Below are 20,961 nucleotides of genomic sequence, written 5' to 3' on the forward strand. Positions count from 1 at the left end.
ATCAGCAGTTGACATTTTTTCCTTCTGTAAAAAATAATTAAACTTTCTGCTTAGATACTAGTTTCCATTTTCATATAAGTGTTATGAATATTTTAAAGAATACCCAATGTTTTTACTGTGATACACCACACATCTTTACAGGCACAGAGTACCTTTTCATGGTCTGTTACAACCACCCAACACAGCAGTGTCAGTATTTGTGCTGAAGTTCAGTTTCATTTAGCACCTCCAGAGCAATACACTGATTCCCTGGAATAATAACTGGGAGAGGAATTAAAAAAAAATGTTGCTGTTTGCAACTCTGCTTGCAAGGGCCAGCAGGCCAAGAGATGCTGCTCTCAGGAGAGTGCCTGGTAAAAACCACAGATTTCTATATTAACTCTGTAGGTCATAAGTTCAGTTCAAACTCTGAAAGAGAATTTAAACCAAGGCATTTGCTAGTAGCTCAAATAATTTTAGCAGTTCTACATACCTACAGTTACCAACTATTTTAAACTATAAAGCCGCCTTGTTACAACTAGCCTCAAGCCAAAAACAAAATTAAAATCTCATCCAGTAAAGCTCTGATAATAGCAGGCCCACCGTTTTTATGACTAAAATGAAAAAGTTTTATTCATACCACAAAGCAGTCGGAGATGAAACAGGGTAAGCACCATTGTGCTAGGCTCTGCACTAAACACAAGAGAAGTCTCTGCACTAAGAAGCTGGCAAGTCTAAATCATTTTAGGCAATGTTTCTAGAAGTCTGGGGCACAGCGCCCCAGAGACTGGAGGAACTAGAGATAGTGCAGAGGGAAACAAGGGAGAGAAGGCAAGTGAATCCACTATTACACACAGACTAAACAGCAAGCAGAATCCACCTGGGAGACAGTTTTCAGGGAAAATACTTCAGTGAACACCAATTTAAAGCAACCATGATACTTCTTTTGTGAAATATTCTGCTGAAACTCTCTAAAGCAAAGGGGATCCAGAAATTCATCCTACATTATAAACGATTACCATTTTTCATAGTCTAATGTGTCAAAGTCTTTCTCTACTGCATGATTCTACATATTAAGGTGTTATAACTACAGCTTTCCTCATAGGGCGATTCACCAAGCATTTCTTTTCCTTTTCTGGAAGAATATCTAGCTGAAATGTGGGGTGTAGACCAAGACTGAAGAGTAAACCATTTAATAGGTCTCTAGAAAAAATAATTTCTATGGTAGTGAAGCTAAGTAGGCTGAGTCTAATTCTAATACTCAAGAGGATGGAAATGCTGAAAGGGATGCTTGCCTCTACCCTCTGCAGTGTGAAAGAAGTAACCATCAAATTGAAGTTCATTTAGAAAGTGCTAAAAATCAATCACGGAGATGAAAGAAGGAAGACAAGGACATGAAATCAAACACATATGTAACCATGAACATACACATGCATCTTATACACTGACTGTCATACATGAGTAAAACTGTCTGAAAAGCAATAATGGCTAACCTCCACATTTTAGTGAAACTGTGCATCAGGCTCACACAGCAAGGCAGAGCTGGAGGTTTGAGTCCATCCATTTGAAGGAGGAGGGCAGGAACACCATACAGAACGAGGTATTTCACGTAAAAAAATAGTACTTGAGCTAAAGCCAGGCCACCTGAAAGAAAAAATACGAATTAAAAAAAAAATCATACCTTAAACAAGTCCTGAAATACTTTTAAAACCTGTTAATACTGATTACTCCCAAACAGCCATTATTCAAAGAAAAGGCAAGCATCATTGGTTGATGGGATATATAATACCTACCTTTGCAACAGGTATAGGACACAAGGACATGCAATTGTGACTTTAGGCACACACACAAAATAGTACCATCATTCCAATATGAAGGCATAAGTAAGCACCTGTAGTTCCACTTTCGAAAATCTTTGGGCCGTGGGTATTGACTGCTATGAAAAACAAACAGTGACTTATGTTGAGCTAAAAATCAGAACATACTGATATAAGCAATGAACATCTACCACAGGGACAATAAATTTTATGTTTGCAAAAAAAAGCCAACCAACCACTCTTCACTTGTTCCTCCAGAATAGGTATAAAAAATGGTTATCTTTGCAGCCTATCCTGACAGCTCCACAAACATCCCTGTACTGTCAAATTATTTCTGTCCCCCAAAACACCCCCTACAAGATCCCTCCTGCTGCAGCCAAGGCATAGACTTGCCATAGACTGGAACACCACTTGGCATCATGCCTAAGGCATATTTCAGTTTTTAAACCCACAGGACAGAGGCCTCCTTAAGGTGCTTTAGCTACCTGATTTCCAAAGGAGAAATTTCGGCAGTTGTTTCCTCCCAGCTTAACCCCAGGGTATGGCACATAATGCAGCATCTTGCACAGGTGTGAGATGAAAAAAAAAAAATCATACTGGCGATTCTCAGTTACTACTCATGTGAGTAACAATCTTAGAACACAGTCTAAATAAAACAAGATGATTCATATTAATATTCTAAAAGTTTTCTGCTGAATAAAATGGTATTTGACCAATAATCATAAGAAAAAATTCAGTAAAAAGCAGAGGCCAACAGCTTTGTAGAAACTGGTAAGAGTTCACACTCAAAAGTTCCACTGACTTTGGTGAACTTTTGCATCTGACTGACAGTTGACATAAGTAAAATCTAATCCCAAAGGAGGGAAAGTAAAATTACTATAATTTGAAGAATAAAAAAAAAAAAAAAAATATGAAATGCAATTGTTACATCTCCTTCCTTTCCAGTGTTTTGCTTTCCCTCACTGATAATAACCAACTTGTGATTTGACTGGAATACTTTAGATATTTAATGTAATTTTAAAACCTACCAGCAGACTTTCCTTGGAGACAAAGTTTTCAATCTGACTCCAGCAGTACAAGTCCGTGAACATCTAAATAAAATGCTTTTTCTTTTTTTTTTTTTCAAAACATCCCTTTTGCATTCTGCTGACTAATGAGAATACTATGGATGACAACCAAAAGTTAAACATTAAAAATTCATCATATATATAACACCCTAGGGTGAAATTCTGGCACTAATAATGTAAATTGCAAGCCTCCTGCTGGCCTGCACATGGACAGCATTTTGCTGCTACAATCCAACATTTTTAGTTTTAATATCATGATCCACATGCATGATACAAGAAACAGTTGTGCCATATAAGATAAAAATTGATGTTAGAACAAAATACCTAGACATGAAGCTTATGATATTTTCCTTCAGGGAAGCAGTCATCTAGTATTCAATAACATTCTTCCCCAGAGGAAAACAAACAATCAGAAGCACAATTTGGATACTAGCCAATTAGCTACACATTAGATTACTGCTAAATCATCTATACAGCCAACTTTCTGCTTTAATTCCCATCTCATTCAGTTTCTCATTTCTTTTCTGACAAATATCATTGGAGAGCTGAATGCTGACACCCACACAAACCAATTATGAAGATCACAGCTGTCTGTGCACTGGTAAAACTCAAAATCCTCTGGCTGTGCATGATGGAAAGAGATTTAGAGACACAGACTACCCACTCTCTTGAGACCTGAAAATCAATACATCTTATTTTAAATAAAATGATGAAAGATTCAGAGTTCTCAGATACGAAGTTATAATACACAGGTTTCAAGAAAAAAAAAAAAAAGAAAAGCATTTTTACCATCTCTAATAGCATACACCTAAGTTGTCATTACTGTTAACTAGCAGACAGCTCAATAGCACTGGTATCTTAAATAAATGTAGACATCACATCACCAGTCATTACCTGGCATACACTAGCTACTCTGCATATGGCAATTCTAATACTCACAGTACCAGCAATGTGAAGGTCCCTATCAAAATATGCAGATTAAGTTCTCATTCTTCACCTCATCCCAGCTGTGAAGAGTTCTGGCCACACATGGAAAACTAAGGGCAAGATTCACAGCCACACAACAGCTGGGCTGGATTGGCAACAGGCACAGGCTTTAAACCTTCTTGCATACCTGAGACATTCCAGCTGCTTTGCATTTGCTCCATTATAGCACAAAGCAGCCAGAAGTACACTGCTTCACCTGATTTAAAAACATGAAATAAAAAAAGAAGCTTAAGATCAATGTTAAATTCTCAAATTCTTTAACAATACCACATAATTTGTTCTCTAGTGTTCAATTTAAAGCTTAGAAAGAACCCGTACATGAGCATTATCTTAAATTGGAAACAAGCTATATCAAGTGTATATTAAAAATACACCTAAGGGAAAAAGTATTGCAAAAAATGCTATCTTTCCCCCAGAATAAATTCAAAGGATTCAGAATCAAGGTTATTTTTTTTTTACAAATGTGTTAAGGGATAAAAAAATATCAAGTTAAAGTACCCATACAATGTTAACCCATGCATTTCAACAGTCAAGCTGTTTGAAGCCCCAGATTAAATTAACTAACTTTACAGAAATTGATATTTATCATCTTGCAATCCTTAAAACATTCTAAGTTTTCCTATGCTTTAAAAATCCATTTATAGACCTTCAAATATCTACCTTCTTTAAATTTACTGCAAAACTGCATTTTGTAAGTTTCATAGAGCTTTGTTTCAAGGATAATTAGAATTTAGAATATTCATAGAATTTCTTGTTGTTGTTGTTGTTTTCATAGTCTCAAAACAATACCTGATATTTTTTGACAGAAGTTATCAAACACAGCATTTTCATAAGCAAGCAACAACAGATTTGCATCCAGGTATTAGAAGCCACACTTGGCATTTTTCTGTCTGTCCATAAACCATCACCGAAACTCATGGCCAAGAATTGTATTTTAGCAGATAATTTTATTATGAGCACAACAGCAGAAATTTACCCTTTTTGCAGCTACATTGACTTCATGGCATTAATGATTGTAGATGCGTGTTTCTGTCAAGTACCAGGGCAGGTGCAACTACAAAACATGTATCAGAGATAAATATGCAGTCGTATTTCAGAAGGGTTACTGACATATGGAACAAGTCTAATAGCAAACAGACATTTAAGACAGAACTTGAGGCCATATCATCAAGTTCAAAACATCAGGCTTCAGCAGTTCATTTACCCTTTTTTTTTTTTTACATGCCTCTTCTACAGAAGAAAATTTAAAATTATGCAGGGATTCCCTCAAATTAAAGTCTCCACGAAAGAATATGGCTCTGCACTGAAGCGGATAGGCTACAGATGTATCTCAGCAATAATGTCAACAATCATAACATTCATCAGGAGTTTCCAGCTCCATTAATCAATCAATAAGAGCACAATTGTTGATAAGCTTTACACACTGGGCTACAGTATTTTCTTCACAGCAGGAAAAACCCCCCTGACAAGAGCCCCAGGACTGGATCTACTATGACCTTCTTAGTTTGGTATTGACCACAGCAGGAGGCTACACCTCATGCTGGAGGAAACTTTCATATGAACATAGGACTACCACAGCACCAAGTCAACTCGGCGCAAGCTGCCAGGTAAGCAGTGCTCTGCAGCCATGGCCAGCAATCCGACATACATTATGCTGCGCTGTCCTGTCCCCCGGTCAGGGCTAACCATCCGCTCCTACCTGCTACACTGACCTGAATTAATGCAAAAGTGACAACTCAGTTCTGTCGTTCCTGTCTCTAGCCATTGAAAAAGAGCATTGTGCAAGAAACATGAAGCACCCTAATTTCACTACTTGAACAGAAAACAATGCAATTAATAATTAGGCTCACATTGCTCAGCAGTGTTTTTCACTGCTGCTTGGCAGTGCTTTGAAAGAGGTGCTGGCTCACAAAATCAAAAGGAACAATGAAAGAAAAGAAGTACTACATGGACTCATGCAGCCTGGCTTCATATCCCAGCCTTCCAGTAGCACACAAGAAGCAAGAAAAGTCCTAAAACATATGGAGCAGTGGCAGGAAAGTACATACCACAATCTTTGCCCTGGAAGCTAAGTGGTTCTTTTTAGACAAAGTTGAACAAAGATCCCAAAGTGAAGTTACTTAAACAAGACTAAACAGAGCTGCCAAGTGACTCTTGGTCAAGGCATAGACAGGACTTCCAGGTTTAAAGAAAAACAGATTTTTTTTTTTCAAGGATATACATGCCTTAAAGCCACATACCTGGAATACTCCTGAAACATCTACAGTAGATATTATGTTCATTAGTAAATACTTGCAGGAAAGAAATCTCTAAATAAATCAACAGTTATCACATTGTGCTGGTTTTGGCTGGGATAGAGTTAATTTTCTTCACAGAAGCTAGTACGGGGCTATGTTTTAGATTTGTGCTGAAAACAGTGTTGATAATACAGGGACACTGTCATTACTGCTGAGCAGTGCTTGCAGTGCCAAGGCCTTTTCTGCTTCTCACACAACCCCTTCAGCAAGTAGACTGGGCAAGACAAGAAGTTGGGAGGGCACCAAAGTGATATCCTATACGATATGATGTCATGCTCAGCATATAAAGCTGGCAGAAGAAGGAGGAAGGGGGGGATGTTTGGAGTGATGGCATTTGTCTTCCCAAGTAACCACTACACATGATGGAGCCCTGCTTTTCTGGAGATGGCTGAACACCTGCCTGCTGATGGGAAGTAGTGAATGAATTCCTTGTTTTGCTTTGCTTGCATGCACAGCTTTTGCTTTACCTATTAAACTGTTCTTATCTCAACTCACAAGTTCTCACTTTTACTCTATCAATTCTCTCCCCCATCCCACCAGGGGTGAGGAGGTGAGCAAGCAGCTGTGCGGTGCTTAGTTGCCAGCTAGGGTTAAGCCACAACACATGAGTAAAAAAAAAAAGGTAGTCATACAAGTAGGTTAATTGCCAATACTGTCTGGAGGTTTAGCCTGCAGGAAAGCTTATAAAAAAAAATTTACCTTCCCCCCACATACACTTCTTTCTATAAAGCAGTGAACTACCCAGTGTTTTAGAGAATAAAATCTTACTAAGTTTTCCAATTCATGTTTGTATTTACAGTTTTCAAAACAGACATCAAGATGCCAAATATTTTCTCAGATTCTCCTTATCATTACCTTGCAGGATGGGGGAAAAAAAGTCTCAGATTACTCTGTTAGTATTTCATTACCATTTAGACAGATGCACAGACATCCCTAATTTCAATAGCAAAACACTGCATGCTCCTTAAAATGAACTCAGAAATCCATTTCCTATCTATGGGTTTATTAGAAAAAGAACTGCAACACATCAAAACCAGCACCCCACATCCAACTTACACAGACTACTCTGTTGGTCTCTTTTTCAAAGAGGAACTTATGTAACATTTCTTCTTTTAACAAATCAAAACATGAAATCATAGATTACAGATTAAACCAAGTGGCTCCACCTTTGAACAGATCATATTCTAGATTGACTTACATGCTGCTCATATGAAAATAAATACCCTTTTGGAGTACTAGAGCCTAGTTAATAATTAAAACAATGATAGCTAAACAACACTAACTTGTGCATGCTTCACTAGAACAAACAAATGGCACATGGTTAAGACCAATACATTAAATCCACAGAACACTCACAACATTGTATCATACATGCGTACATCTGAGATGTACGTCTCTACATCAGACACACACCTCTGACAAAGCACATATATAAAGATTCCTAGTCAAATATATTTTCACAATTACAATAGCTATTAGTATCCTGGATTAATCCAGTGCAACAATTGCATTAGACAAACTTTCACACAGAATTCTCACTTTCATCGTTCCCTATACCTTGTGAGACTGACATGAAGCTCTGTTCTGATGAGCAGAGATGAGTAAATGGTGCTGAATCACCAGGCTAAATGTGAAGCCTCATAAGGAAAACATAGGCAGTTTTTAGAGCTTTTTCAGCCTCTGCATTTTCAGAATCAAACAAATGAATTGGCAACACTCAACATCCATTCCTGTTTCTATATAACAGAACGTACCCCACCAGAGTGAATTTTACCATTAATATTCTATGTTGGCACAGTGAAGAAAAAAATAAATCACTTATTTCAATTTAAGATCTTTCAACTAGTGCTGTTGAGCTCCCTGTTACTATATAAGTCAGTGAATTTGTCATTCAGCTACAGAAGCCTGAAGAACATACGTTGGCAAGGATCACCAATCTACCTGCCCTTTATTTTTTATTTCTTTTCCCAGGCTTCATTACATACCACATCTAAACATTACTCACTAGAGCAGATGAACCTCTGATCTGGCCCAGTGTGGCTATTCTTCTGGTACGCTGCAGTTCACCAGGATACTGGATTACTGGAATCCATAGTGGCTTTTATCATCTCTGCCTGCAAACCTTCATTTTACAGTGTAAAATGCAAAGGCAGCAAATTAATCCCAATTAAGTTTAAAAACTGAGAAGAATTAATTATCAGGGTTTCCATTGCCATGGAATAACAGGTCTTCCTGCTGTGTCATTAATTCTGAAAGCACCCAGTTCTTTCAATCTGACCGATGCTACCAGAATGAGATGCAGCACTGACAAAAACATGGAATTGCTATAAACACTGCATTTGGTTAAATGCAGAGTTAAATAAGCACAAATGCCCTGATATTGTTCAATATGCCAACAGCTAACTATTCATAGACACACATACTTGTGAATATAGACACAATGATTTGTGAATTCTAGAAAATGCTCTCATTCTCCAAACAATGGCTTCCTGGGATCAATAAATAACAGCACTGCGCTGCCCAGCTGACATCTGTAAATTAATTCTGTGTTCAGACATTAACATCCCTCCCACAAACTGAAGGGCCTTAGGTACATGGCAAATGGGTACACACAGGTAAAAAAACCAAATACTATGGATACAGTCCCATCATGTTCTTCATTCCATTCCTGATGTGGGACCTAATATTTGGCCACTGGAAAACCATATTGCTTGCTATCACCTGGCTTTTCATATAATTCCTACCACAGAACATGAGCATTGCTGAGAAGGATCTGAAGCCAGGGTTTGCTGTGAGGACAGGGGTGTCAGGATACGCAGTTCTGAGAAATGAGCCATTCGTAGGAGAGCAGCAAAGCCCAGCCCATGAGCAACCCTTAATACTGCGCTGTCAGGTGCTCATCATGGTAATGTCTTCCACTGGGAGAATGGGGTGCCACTGGAGCTCATCACACTGAAGGAATACACAGGCCAGTACAAGAGTCACTGAAGAAAGAAGTGCAAGATTTCACAGGGATTCTGTGGTCTCTATCTCATACTATCCAGATGGTATGGTCGAATGCCTTCCCCAACATCCAGACAGGGAGAAAGATTCCCACTGCCCCATATAGAGAAGAATAAAGTCTCTGTGGGGGCTGGAACTATGAGCAATGACTGGAAATCATTTATACCTAAAGTTATCCAAAAGAGTTAATATTTGTAGATTTAAAAGCACCTCTACCCAAAGCTAGCTCTCAGCACCTCCTCTTCCTCCATATCAGAGACTGACAATTCCTCTTGGAGGTTATTCTTGCTAATAGGCTCAGTGGCCTATTCTACATGGAAAAAATGGAATTAAACAACAGATTTTGTACTGTCTAACTTAAGAGCTTAAATAATGAATGTCCATTTTCTCTTCTGGTAGAGAAGTTCTAATAATATGAAGAATAGTTTTAAGAAAGATGCTGTTCTTCAGAGGACCCTCCAGCTAGGACTCCAATCATTTTTCATTTGAACCCCCTGAAAACACCAGGAGCCATAGTGCAACAAGACACTTATTTTCCTACTCATTGAAGGGTTGATGCACAAAGGATGCAACCTGCTCTCTCTCAGAGCAGGTTGCTGATTATGTATTTCCATAGTTCATTGATCCACAGGGCAGGCACATAAGCTGCCTTTACTGGCAGCTGCCAGGCATAAGTTATGAAACATCGGGAGAGGAGTAATCCGGGAAGATGGGGTGACCAGGAGAGAATTGCAGATTCTACCTTTACATGAACTACACATGCACTGTGTTTAGTCTTCTGCTCACAATTCCCAACACTCTTACCACCCAGTTAATGACCTTGAAACTTGTCAGTTAAAAATATAACCGGCACGTAACAGCAATTAGAGAGATTGCACAGATACCTCAGTTACAGCAGTTCTTCCATCCATAGTACAACAACAATGCAGGAAAGCATGTGCCACATCATTGTTTATTCAAGAGACAGGCTTCATCTGCCCTGATTACATAGCCAATAAACATAGTGGAGTATATTCAACAAGCAAAGGGTGAAACAAGGCTACACCACCATCTGAGCTTTTAAGACACTATGGTAACACGTGTCAAGAAAACACACAGCCCAGCTGGGCCATCTGGGACAGAAGGTGGCTTCCTCTAGAGGGGAGAAACTGTGCTGACTTTGACATGCTCACATTCAGAAGAGTAGGCGAGCACGCAGAACTAGGCGTTTGCAAATGGATTGGAAGGAGTGAGGTAACATAACCTATAGGCTAAGAGTGCTGTTACAGTAATGCAGGTACTGGCTTGTAAAAGGCATGGAGAAAAGAACCTGAACATTTGACCTAAGATCATCTTTGGTTTAGTTGCAAAGGGACACAAGCTTAAAAAACAATCATACAATTCATAAAATGTACTAATAGTAGCTAATGCACGCAAACAGTAATATTGAAGGCAGCTTGCACCTTTCTTACAGTTAAATACACAGGCATCAAAACCATACATGCACCATTTTGTATATTGCTGCTTCTAGAAATTCATTTATCCAATTCCTTCCACACAAGACAAATACTTCTCTTACTGCTGGGTAACACATTCTCCCAGGTACTATTTTTTTTCTTGAGTTTATACCAGTGTGCACTCAGTAATGTTACTTTAGGTAACTAGCATTTCTGCTTTACATGGCCATAAAAGGCAATGCTATACACTAGCATTTTTAAACAAGCATTGCAACTCAATCAGGGTTTCTTTTGGTTTGGATTTTTTTCTTATTTCTTTGCTGTCTCACCTCACAGGAATACCACACAAAGTGATACAGAACAGTTTAGCTTCACACTTCTGAGATGTAGACTGACCATCATCAATGCCCTTAAGATGCCAAGAACAAAATCTCACAGCACTGTTGTCTTTACCTGCACTGCTGGCATTTATTGCCCACCATTCAAAGATATCCCAGAAGAAAAACGGAAGAGCAGTTATAATATCCTTAATTAGAGCTGACTGCAAAACAGCCTCACAGCCTTTCCCCTAAGTTTACCAGGCTATTGGGGTAGCCAGGCATCATGATGTAAGCAGATGCTCCATGCTGCTTTGAAGCTGCTGTAGTTAAATAGGAAATACAAAATGAACAAAAAACCCAGCAGTACAGAAAGGCTAATGAACCACGTGGTTAATCCTCCCGAGTCAACAAGCTGCTTCCTTGGTCTCAAGACTCAGTTATTTGATGTAATTGGTTTTAATAACACAGAATGCAAAATAACAGAGTGTTTGGCTCAGTACAAGAACTGGTGTAGAAGCATGGTAAGATCCATAAGGATCAACAGAAAAATATTACTAACACCCTTACTCATAGATCAGTGGCTCCCTAAAGCAAGTCACAACAGTGGCCTGTCACTGGTTTGAGTCTAAGGAGACCTGTATAATCATTGTGATAAAATCTGCAGAGAAAATATTTTAACTGACAAACTTCTGCTTCAAAATCTCATTTGTACTATAATATTTTAAACACCTGCTTTCATTACTACAAAGTTCAACAAGAGTAGGGTTACACTTTGAACACACCTCTCGAAAGCAGGGTCTCCACAGGGGACTTGTTTCAATTCAAATGACTGTATTTTAATCAGGCAGTTTTACAGTCCAAACTTGCTTTAATACTAGGCTTTCATCACCTGTTGCTTTGAGGAATTTTAGCCTTTTTAATCATCTGTTCAAAACGCATTTTAATTCTTAGGACATAACACTGGATTTTATCAAATAAATATACAGCCTACTTAGTTATTGTCTGAAGAGCTGCTTTTTTCCCCTCTATTTTAAAATCAGCATTGGTAGTCTTGAAGGGAGGGAGGAATCCGCCAGTAACACCAAAGCTGCAATATTTCATCCCGAATTCTGTAGCCTTGCCTGCCTTATCCAGTGGCCAGCTTTTTGTCAGATGTACAGACAACACCAGGAGCTAACAGATTTAATTCATCAATGAATTGACATTTAGAACAGCAGATTAAAACTCAGAATCTACTTTCTAAACAGTGAGGAGGGGTAGAATGAACCATGGAGGCAAACCTCTCACTTTCTGCTCTCCATCTGCTCTTGCTCTTTTTTATATATAAAAATTACATATTGAAATATATATTGCGTATATATGCACATACATATATACACATAGAGAGAGCACACACATTGCCCTCTACTGACCAGAGTCCAATACACAAGTGTCCTCCAACACACACACTGCTCATCATATGTGCTCTCCAATGAATGCTTGACAGGACCATACCAGTGTGTGTATCTATTCCTATTACTTGCTGGTACAGTAAGAGGCATCTCCAATTCAGCAATCACCAAGGCTTTTTAAGAACCCAATTTTAAAGCCTGGGGTTTCTCTGCTTTCATTCCTCCTACCTGGTGATACACATAGCAGGACAGTGGCGGGGCAGGGAGGGGGAGGCGGAATCAAACCAACCACATACACAAGTGGCTTATGGGTTAGCCTATGTCTACCTACCTACCAGCACCTAAAGCTCTTGCTGATTTATGCTACGTTCATCAGTGCTCATTTTTTTCCCCACAGTTAGGCATTTTAATGAAATACGGGGGAGCTGGGAGGGGGCAGAAGAGGGGGAAGGCAAGCAGGAAAGCAGAGCTGAGAGGCATTGACAGCTACTTTCAGGCCACCTTGCTTGCAATTCCTTCCCTCTGCTCTTTTCATGAGTACTGTCATTTTACCTTTCAACATGAACTAGAAACATCAAACAGGAGATCAATAAAGGATGAGAAACACTAATTCTTAATGTGTCCCCTCCTCTATCCCTACACTAAACAAACTCTTTCTTTAAGTGTCCACTTCTATGACTGGAGGAAAAAAACCCCACTTTAGACCAAAGTTTAGACACAGACTTTAGATTGGAAAAAATACAGAACATTTTTTTAACTTAGGAAGCTGCTCAGTAAGTTCAACTGTAAGCTTCTTAATATGTTATATTAACAGTCTATAGACCATCTTTCCGACAGTGACTGGCCATAATGTACTACTCCTAAGTACCTACAGATGGACATAAGAGAAGTAGACTGGGGTTCCTGAAACAGGGGAAGAACAAAGATTTCTGCTATTGTTTCTATACTCACCCAAGGCCCAGTACGATGCAGCTTCCAAAGGTGGAACACTGCTGTAGAGAGCATGGATATACATGAGGTGAATCATCAGCTCAGCCAGGCACCACCAAAAGAAAATACGAATTATGCCCACAATTAAGATGCCAAGATTGGTCTTCAAACTGAAGGCTTCTTGTCTCCTCATCTAAAGAAGAAAACCAAAGAAATTATGTGGCACATAACTGACTGTTTTACTCAAATACTCATCCTGAGAACTTTTAACTTTCATTTGCTATTCATTACTATTACTAAGGGGACTATTTGACTACACCATTTGGAAAATCCTGACATTCTCTTTTGAGGTAGACTGGTTTCTCCATTCTCAATCTCAGTAAGCAGTAGTAATCAGCAAGACGCCAAACACGAACATATACTGCACCAAACTGTTGCATAGAAAAGGTCGAGTGATGTTAACCTGAACAGAATCCAGACATGAGACACACTTTTTTTTTTTTAATTCCTGTAACTTGATCAACCTCTAGAGATAATAAAACCAGTTAAAAGAAACTAGAGCTATGAAGGAGGTTTTCCAAGCAGCAGCCCTACCAAACACAGAAACAATGACTGCTTGCTCTTAAAATACCTCCAACTTCTACTAGCTGCATGGAATTGATTACTTGAGGACAGTTTTTCATTTTTCTCCTGTAGGTCTTGCTGACCTTGGCAATGCTATGTGACATACCAAGCAAACGGCAGTTAAGTGCAAGTTAGATATCAGATAAGACAAAGTTTGCAGCTGACAGGCTTCAAGATGCCCTAAACTCTTACACTGCTAACTACAGTAAACACATTGGTATACTATTATTTTACCTTCTTTATGCAGTAAAAGAGAATATGATCAAATAACAGAAACACAGCATTGCCTAAAAATTGAGTCATGTTTGTACATACATCATTGTGTGTGCGCAACATTTTCTCCTCCAGTCTCTGGCCACCAAAAATGCACGTACAAGACAAGCAACCAACCCATTTGCATGGACAAGACCTCCTCATAATTGCAAGCACACAGTACAGCTAACATGCAGTTAGCTCTGCTCACTTACAGATGAAGCAGCACACTCATTTTGAAGGTTCATTTGTACCAGCTAGATGAAAGCTTGGAGACTACCATTTAATTGCAGCAATTTGCACAACAGGCCTTCAAACCCATGGCTAGAACTGCTACACCCTACTTCAAGCCAGGAATTCGACAAGGCCACTGATGAATTGTCACAGTCTCTCATTTTTGCCTGGCAATGGATGCCAATTGCCAGCATTGGTATTACACTCTTCAGGCCACACAGCAGTTTCTCTGTCTCCATCTCCAGGACTTCTGTTTTCCAGCATGCTCAGCAGGAGCCCTCGTCTCAGTCTCAGCTTCAGTTAAGGGGTTCTGCAGGGGGTCTTTTCTGATAGCAGCAATAAACACACTCTTTGTATTGTGCAGTTTGAACCAACTGCTGGGCACTGCTAACTTCAAAACCTTTCTCCAACCTCACCTGCCAAGGCAATATCCTCTGCTCAAGTAAGAGCTCTGACAATGTACTTCAGCAAACACCAAGAAGAAACACATTAAGGTTGTTCAGTTTGTTCCATCTTCTTTATGGCTTTGACCAAACAGGTGTGTGCATATTTAAATGAGAACCTACTGCAAATACAGACATCCCATTCTCAGTCTTCCTTTCTCCCCTCACACCAAGAATACAGGTGGTCTTTGCACAGGTCTTTGCTGAGCCATAGCAGATGAGCTCAGTTTCAATACAAGACCTCATACACCATTTTTCCTACCAGCTATCCCCAAACTACTCTCAGCTTGGAGTCTCATATGTCTTCTGAAACATTCCTTGGGAGAAAAAAAAAGTCGTCTCCCTCTGCTAGGGGTACAGGAATATAGGTGGAATTTAACACATTTCAGAAGCTACAAAACAATAAGCAGTAAAAAAAAAAAAAATTACCTCAGTTTCTATGCAAGTCTATGCGGACTTTTCCTACAACATCCAGCCAGGATAACAACATTCAGCCTTGCATCTTCCAAAGCTACTGAAGACAAATGAGCATAGGACTTGTCACTCAGGGGTCCACCAGAATCTGTTTTCACTTTCATAAAGCCCAGTCTATTTGCCATGGCTTCAACAGAAAATTTCCAAATATAAACAGAAGCAAAAAATGCCTAGGCTTCTATACATAAACTGAAACAGCAGTTTTATGGTTTGAAATGTCTGCTTGTCTACTTTATCCCAATGATGTTAGCTATAGACATCACAGGTGATTTCATTCCTTACTCAAGTGTGCAAGAAAATAAGGAAAGCCATAAAGCATGGAAACCTGGGGTTTTCCCCATCATGTAGAAGCAGGCTTGAAAAGCAGCCTGCAAGGCACCAGAAAAAACATGCAGTAAGATAGGCAAGTCTTTCACATTCAAGGAGCTGCTCAGCTTGCTAAAGTCTGAAGAAAAGTGTTCCAAAGTAAATCATCAGCTGTTTTCACACCAACATGAGGGGAAACTGGGATCTTCAGGAATTCCCAATACAAACCAGCAGCTTTCTGTGACTGAAATATGTTTCAGAGTCAATAGCCAGCTGCTGCTGAAAATGTTACTTTATTCCACCTAATGGAGAAAAGGAAAACAAAAATCCAGTCCAGCAGCTACATGCTAAAATTATGAACACTGTGTTATTGGCTCCCTGGTTGAAGGGATGAATCTTATGTCAGACAAAAACCAAACCAAAACAAAATCCTGTAAAGCAGAAGAACCTGGGGAGGAAGGTTTGTCTTAAAGTTGATATCCAGGACATCATCAAATTCCCAATGCTATGCTCAAAATTGTCCAGTCTTCTCATTCCAATAACATTATTTGATATTTTCAACATTATGTGGAAGATAGCTTTAGACACCCAAACAAATTTTTAATCTCCAAGGACTAAGCAAAAACTGAAATCCTTCAAATCACTAGTAAGGAGGAAAAATATTACAGAATCAGTTATAGATGCTTTTAGTGATGAAAACTCCTTTTCTCTAGGGTTCCCCCCCCTCAAAGTATCTTGTTGAGGGAAAAATACTTATTTCAGAAACAAATAGAGATCAGGGTCTGATAGAGAAGATTAATCATCCAGCCTTCAAAAACTGTTTAGCTTTCTTTCCACTTTCTCTAACATTGGAGTCTAATCAACCTCTCTCCACCCAAGCACTACATATGACAACTCATTTTGACTAAATATATTCTCAATGTTAGTTACCAGCCTTATGAGAGTTCAGTATTATGCCATGGCTGGCACACAAGCATGAATAGCCAAGACTAGTTTCTACCTACAGCCTTCCCTTCTGCATGCAGCATACTTCAACACTTAGAGAGAAAAGGATGATAGATACAGACTAACATTAGTAACACCTCCTGTTTGAACGTCTCATCAGTATCAACTTTTGTCAAGCAGAAAATAAATAGAAACTCAGGCTTACCTGTAAACTATCTTATGAAACACACCATTAAAAGAACATCTCAAGGAAAACTGGATGAAATTGTCTACCTAACATTTTCTCATGATTGGTATTAAAATCTCTCAAGATGAGGAAAAAAATAATCAACCTATCATACTTTAATCTACTCCTCAAAGTACAGGTTCTGTGTCTAGATTTGGCAAATGAAAAAAGATCACCATCCGCTTCAATAGCTCTTCACTCAATTTACCCAAGGCACAGATGCACTGAAAATCTGTAGCTGCATGATCTTAAAAACACTGTTACCTGCTTACTGAATTCATCAAAGTTCATAAGGGGCCCATTGTGGAACATGGGGTAATAAAACACATATGCCAGCATCCACAGGAATGAGTGGGATGACTTGCGGGCAGGTCCATGCCAGCAATACTCCAGGCTGAAGCTAGTGCAGAAGAGGCAGCGGACGGACACAGTGAAGAGCAGCAGATAATACTCGTTTTCTGTGTCATACCACTTTCTCTGCAAGACAAAACAAAGCCAGATCACAATGGTGCAATGCTGTGTTTTCTATATGGTGGGACAGTGATGTCCACCCAGATGCTAACTTTCAGGGTCACCAGCAGCAGGATGCAACTAAAGCAAACGGCAGCTGGAACGAGCATCTGAAGTGAACAGCACTACTTAATGCATGAACAACAAGCACTGGCTGTTGATGGAGAAAGGGCCTCCAGAGCAACTGCAACCAGCATAAAGAGCTAACAGCTTGATTTCAAAAACATATTATGTTGTGAAGAACTATGACAGCAGAAGAGCTTTTCTTACAGGAACCTCTCAGGTTTGGTCCAGCAATACAATATCCAAACCAGCTGGCAACCCTACTGACAGCTGAGGTTCTGCTAGGGCTGAAGCCAAGGCTTCAGTTTAGATCTGAAGAGAATCAGTCAGTCCTAAGAAAGCCTGAGACTGGAAAGATGCCACTGAGCCTTTATCAAGTTTTTGACACTCCCTATCACACCCATTTCCAACAACAAAAACACACCATTGTAAAAAACTTGGAAACATCAGCAAACGTAGTTTGGCTGATTACATTTGTAGTGCAGTGGGTCCTTTCCTCCTCTCGGCGAGACACAAATCTGTCCACACCACATGAAGAGACCCTACTTGCTCATCTCCCCTCTGCCCTTCCCCTGAAGATCAGGACAACAAGCCTTATAACATATGCCCAGTTTTTCCCCTTAGTTCAAGTAAATGTAACAAGGACATTTCCTCACAGCAGTTTCTCTAAAATCTGTACTGCCCAGCGAAAGTCATTAGAGAAAGAGCAAAACTGAACTTGCACCAACCAGTTGTGAGCAAGCAACTCGTTTAGCACAAATCAGTGTTGGAGAAACAGTCTCCATTTCCATGCAGAAGCCAGCAGTCACCAATAAGGTATATAGTCAGGCTTGACTAAGCAACTGCTGGATATGAACCCAAAAACCAGTACCTTAAATTGGTATGATTACAGCTCCAAAGAACAAGAAATGTGTTTACTAGAGCACTAGTAAAGTATTATCATGTTCCAGCACTACTGAACAGCACTTGTACATTAATGCACATACCTTCACCTCAATGCACCAGCCAGCATGATTGAGAAATATGACTTTTCCAACTGAAGAAGCTCCAGCATGAGTCACTGCAGCTCTACTGCCTAAGGTTTCTCAAGCTAACCTTCTGCTTGCATCAACTGAAAGTACAGTAGTCTCTCAAAAGTACGGTTGTAATGACAAACGCCACTATAATTTGATGCTTAATTAGTCCTTCTTACATTACCTTCACTTCTTCCACAGCTGGTATGCGTAAAGTGGATAGCAGGATAAGGGAGCACAACCATGTTAGGAGTGACAGCTGAAACTGAGCCACAGCAAACGAAATAGTTGCATGTAACAAAATGACAGCAAAGCCCTTGATTCCCAGTAACAACCAGCAGGCAGCCATTCCATAAACCATCAAGCACCATGGTTTATACTGTTAGAAAAAGAAAATAATTGTTTGATTATATCTAAAGCAAAAAAAGCATTCAATATCTGCGTTGTCCTACACAGGGTCTATAGTAGAAACAAATGCAGTCAACATGGTTAAGAACACATACGAAATAGCACAGGGAAACCAAACTGTATCTATAAAGATGGAAGTGAAGCGGTCTCTGTAGCAGCGTGTGTGAAATCCAGAGCCTCCCTAATCTGGGGGAGAACATAACTTCCTCCTTTCCTTCCCCAAACTAGCAGGTGTGACACCACATGCCAGTCATTTCCCACAATCATGCCAAACCCCAAGCAGTCATCACTTCAGTCTTGGAAGGTAATAACTACACCCTGCTTTTGTGTACAGGTCAAATGACACTGGTTAATGGCTCACAACAAAGCACAGGCTTTCAAGGGTGAGGCTGAAGTCTTCAAACACAGCCCTAAGGCAACCTACCTACTCGCTCTCACCTGTGCATAGTTACAGACACACACACAAAGAATAGGAATTCCCACACTCAGTAGCCTCAATGCTAGGTTTCCCATACCCAGAGTGAACTGAAACCCACAGAAACTCCCTGCTGTGAAGAAAATGTATACATACCTTCTCCACCAAGAGCCTGGACACTTGTGATACCAGCAGGTGACCAGCCAGAAGCCACAGTATACGTTCCCTTCCCCATTCAATCCAGTAGCTCCACTCAAAGTCCATGGGGTCCTGCGGCACCAAGGGAACTGGTCAGTATGTGTATCTGGCCATAAAAGAATGTTCTTACAGGACAAGGAAACATCTCTGTAACACACTAGCTCCATTATCCAACACCACAGAACTCAACATGTGGGGAATGTCTTGTGGCAGCAGTGCAGTCTGACCACTTACAGCGGTGAGCTCCGACAGCTCCATTTTGACTTCCAATGGTGTGAAATTCAGAAAGAGAGCTTTCGATAGCACTGTGACTCCTAGGCCCCACGCTAGCACTGAACCTGACCAAGCAGCGATCACTGCCTTTCCCCACAAACGCAATGGGAGTTTTCTAACCAAGCAGGTAGGGAGGCACCCATACACACACACACCTCCTCCCCAGGACACGGGGAACAGGCTGGTGACTACACAGAGATGCAGCCACTTCTTGGGGTGTCCCAGTCCAACATATCCTTCCTTTGGTTCCCCATAGGGAAGCTTCTCTGGAAACTAATTAGTCTGCTACTACTGTTCCTGACCATCTCTTCAAACCCAACAAATTCACACCTCTGCCTGCCCTGATCCTTTTAGTTTTATGATTTTTTTCCTTTAGAAAGGAAAAAAACCAAAACAGTTTTGGACTATTCTTAACTCATGCAAAGTTTAGCCAGGAATTCTTCTTTTTTTGAACTTCTGTCAGCCTTTTAAGAAAGAGCTTTTAAGAAAGGCAATTTAGAAGCACAGCACTGCCTTCCCTGCACATGCCCCTTGCCTCTCCTGAGGGATTCACAGAGGAACTCTGCTCTGCCTTGGAAAACTGAAGTGAAACTTGGGTGAAAAGGCACCTTGCTGGAAGAGAAGTTTCACTCCCTGTTTCAACAAAACCTAGGTGGGATCAGATGAAGTCAGGTCAGCTAGAGGTTCCTGTAACATAGGTTTTTTATCTAAATTAGGTAAGAGGGATCAGCTGGTAGCCCCGTGTCCCATACAGAGCCCCACTAAAAGTTTATCTCCACAACTGCTTTATGGCTTTCTTGAAAGCACATGTCAAGGGTCCTTTACCAGCAGTGATGATGGGCCTGAACACCAAAATACTTCCACAGACATGCATTCCTGGTCTTGGGTCAATCATCCTCAGTATTAGTTGCATTACTGCATGCATCAGTTGCACTTGTTCAAAAGGATGTGAGGTCAAAAGGAAGCAAGGGGGGCAGGGTTGTTTGGTTTTTTTTATTTGTAGAGGTGTGCTAGCTTCCTTATTAGTTTTTTTAAGACCAACCATGTTTCTTTAAGCCCTTATGCCTCAAAAATCTGTTCTCCTCTATACTGGACTACAGGCCAACCAAGAGGGAAACACGTGTTCACTGATGTTAAGCATTATCCAAACCATCCAGTGACAGGAAAAAGGCAAAAAAGGCTGCAGGAAATGTCAAGGATGATGACAGCTTTTAAGGCCAAACAGTAAAACAGAAAGTTATTAAGTGATGTAACGAAGAAGAAACACTTAGGCCAGGGATCAAGAAGAGAAACAAAACTTTGGTTATGATTCTTAGATCTAGACACACCTGGCAAGTCCCTTTTCTTCAT

The 20,961-nt window shown here is 40.0% G+C and overlaps 1 protein-coding gene across 1 annotated transcript in view; it reads right to left on the reverse strand.

Annotated features, from left to right (window-relative positions):
* Window positions 1-20,961, reverse strand: part of HHAT (hedgehog acyltransferase) — a 157,428-nt gene that overhangs the window by 134,830 nt on the left and 1,637 nt on the right. The window contains exons 3-7 of the mRNA XM_075708084.1: window positions 19,297-19,410; window positions 18,502-18,696; window positions 16,996-17,208; window positions 13,249-13,420; window positions 1,473-1,623 (exon numbers count right to left, since the gene is read on the reverse strand). Coding sequence (XP_075564199.1) covers window positions 1,473-1,623; window positions 13,249-13,420; window positions 16,996-17,208; window positions 18,502-18,696; window positions 19,297-19,410 — 845 coding nt within the window. The remainder of the gene's footprint in view (window positions 1-1,472; window positions 1,624-13,248; window positions 13,421-16,995; window positions 17,209-18,501; window positions 18,697-19,296; window positions 19,411-20,961) is intronic.

Source organism: Pelecanus crispus, chromosome 3 (genome assembly GCF_030463565.1).
Source record: "Pelecanus crispus isolate bPelCri1 chromosome 3, bPelCri1.pri, whole genome shotgun sequence".
NCBI classification, from domain to species: Eukaryota; Metazoa; Chordata; class Aves; order Pelecaniformes; family Pelecanidae; genus Pelecanus; species Pelecanus crispus.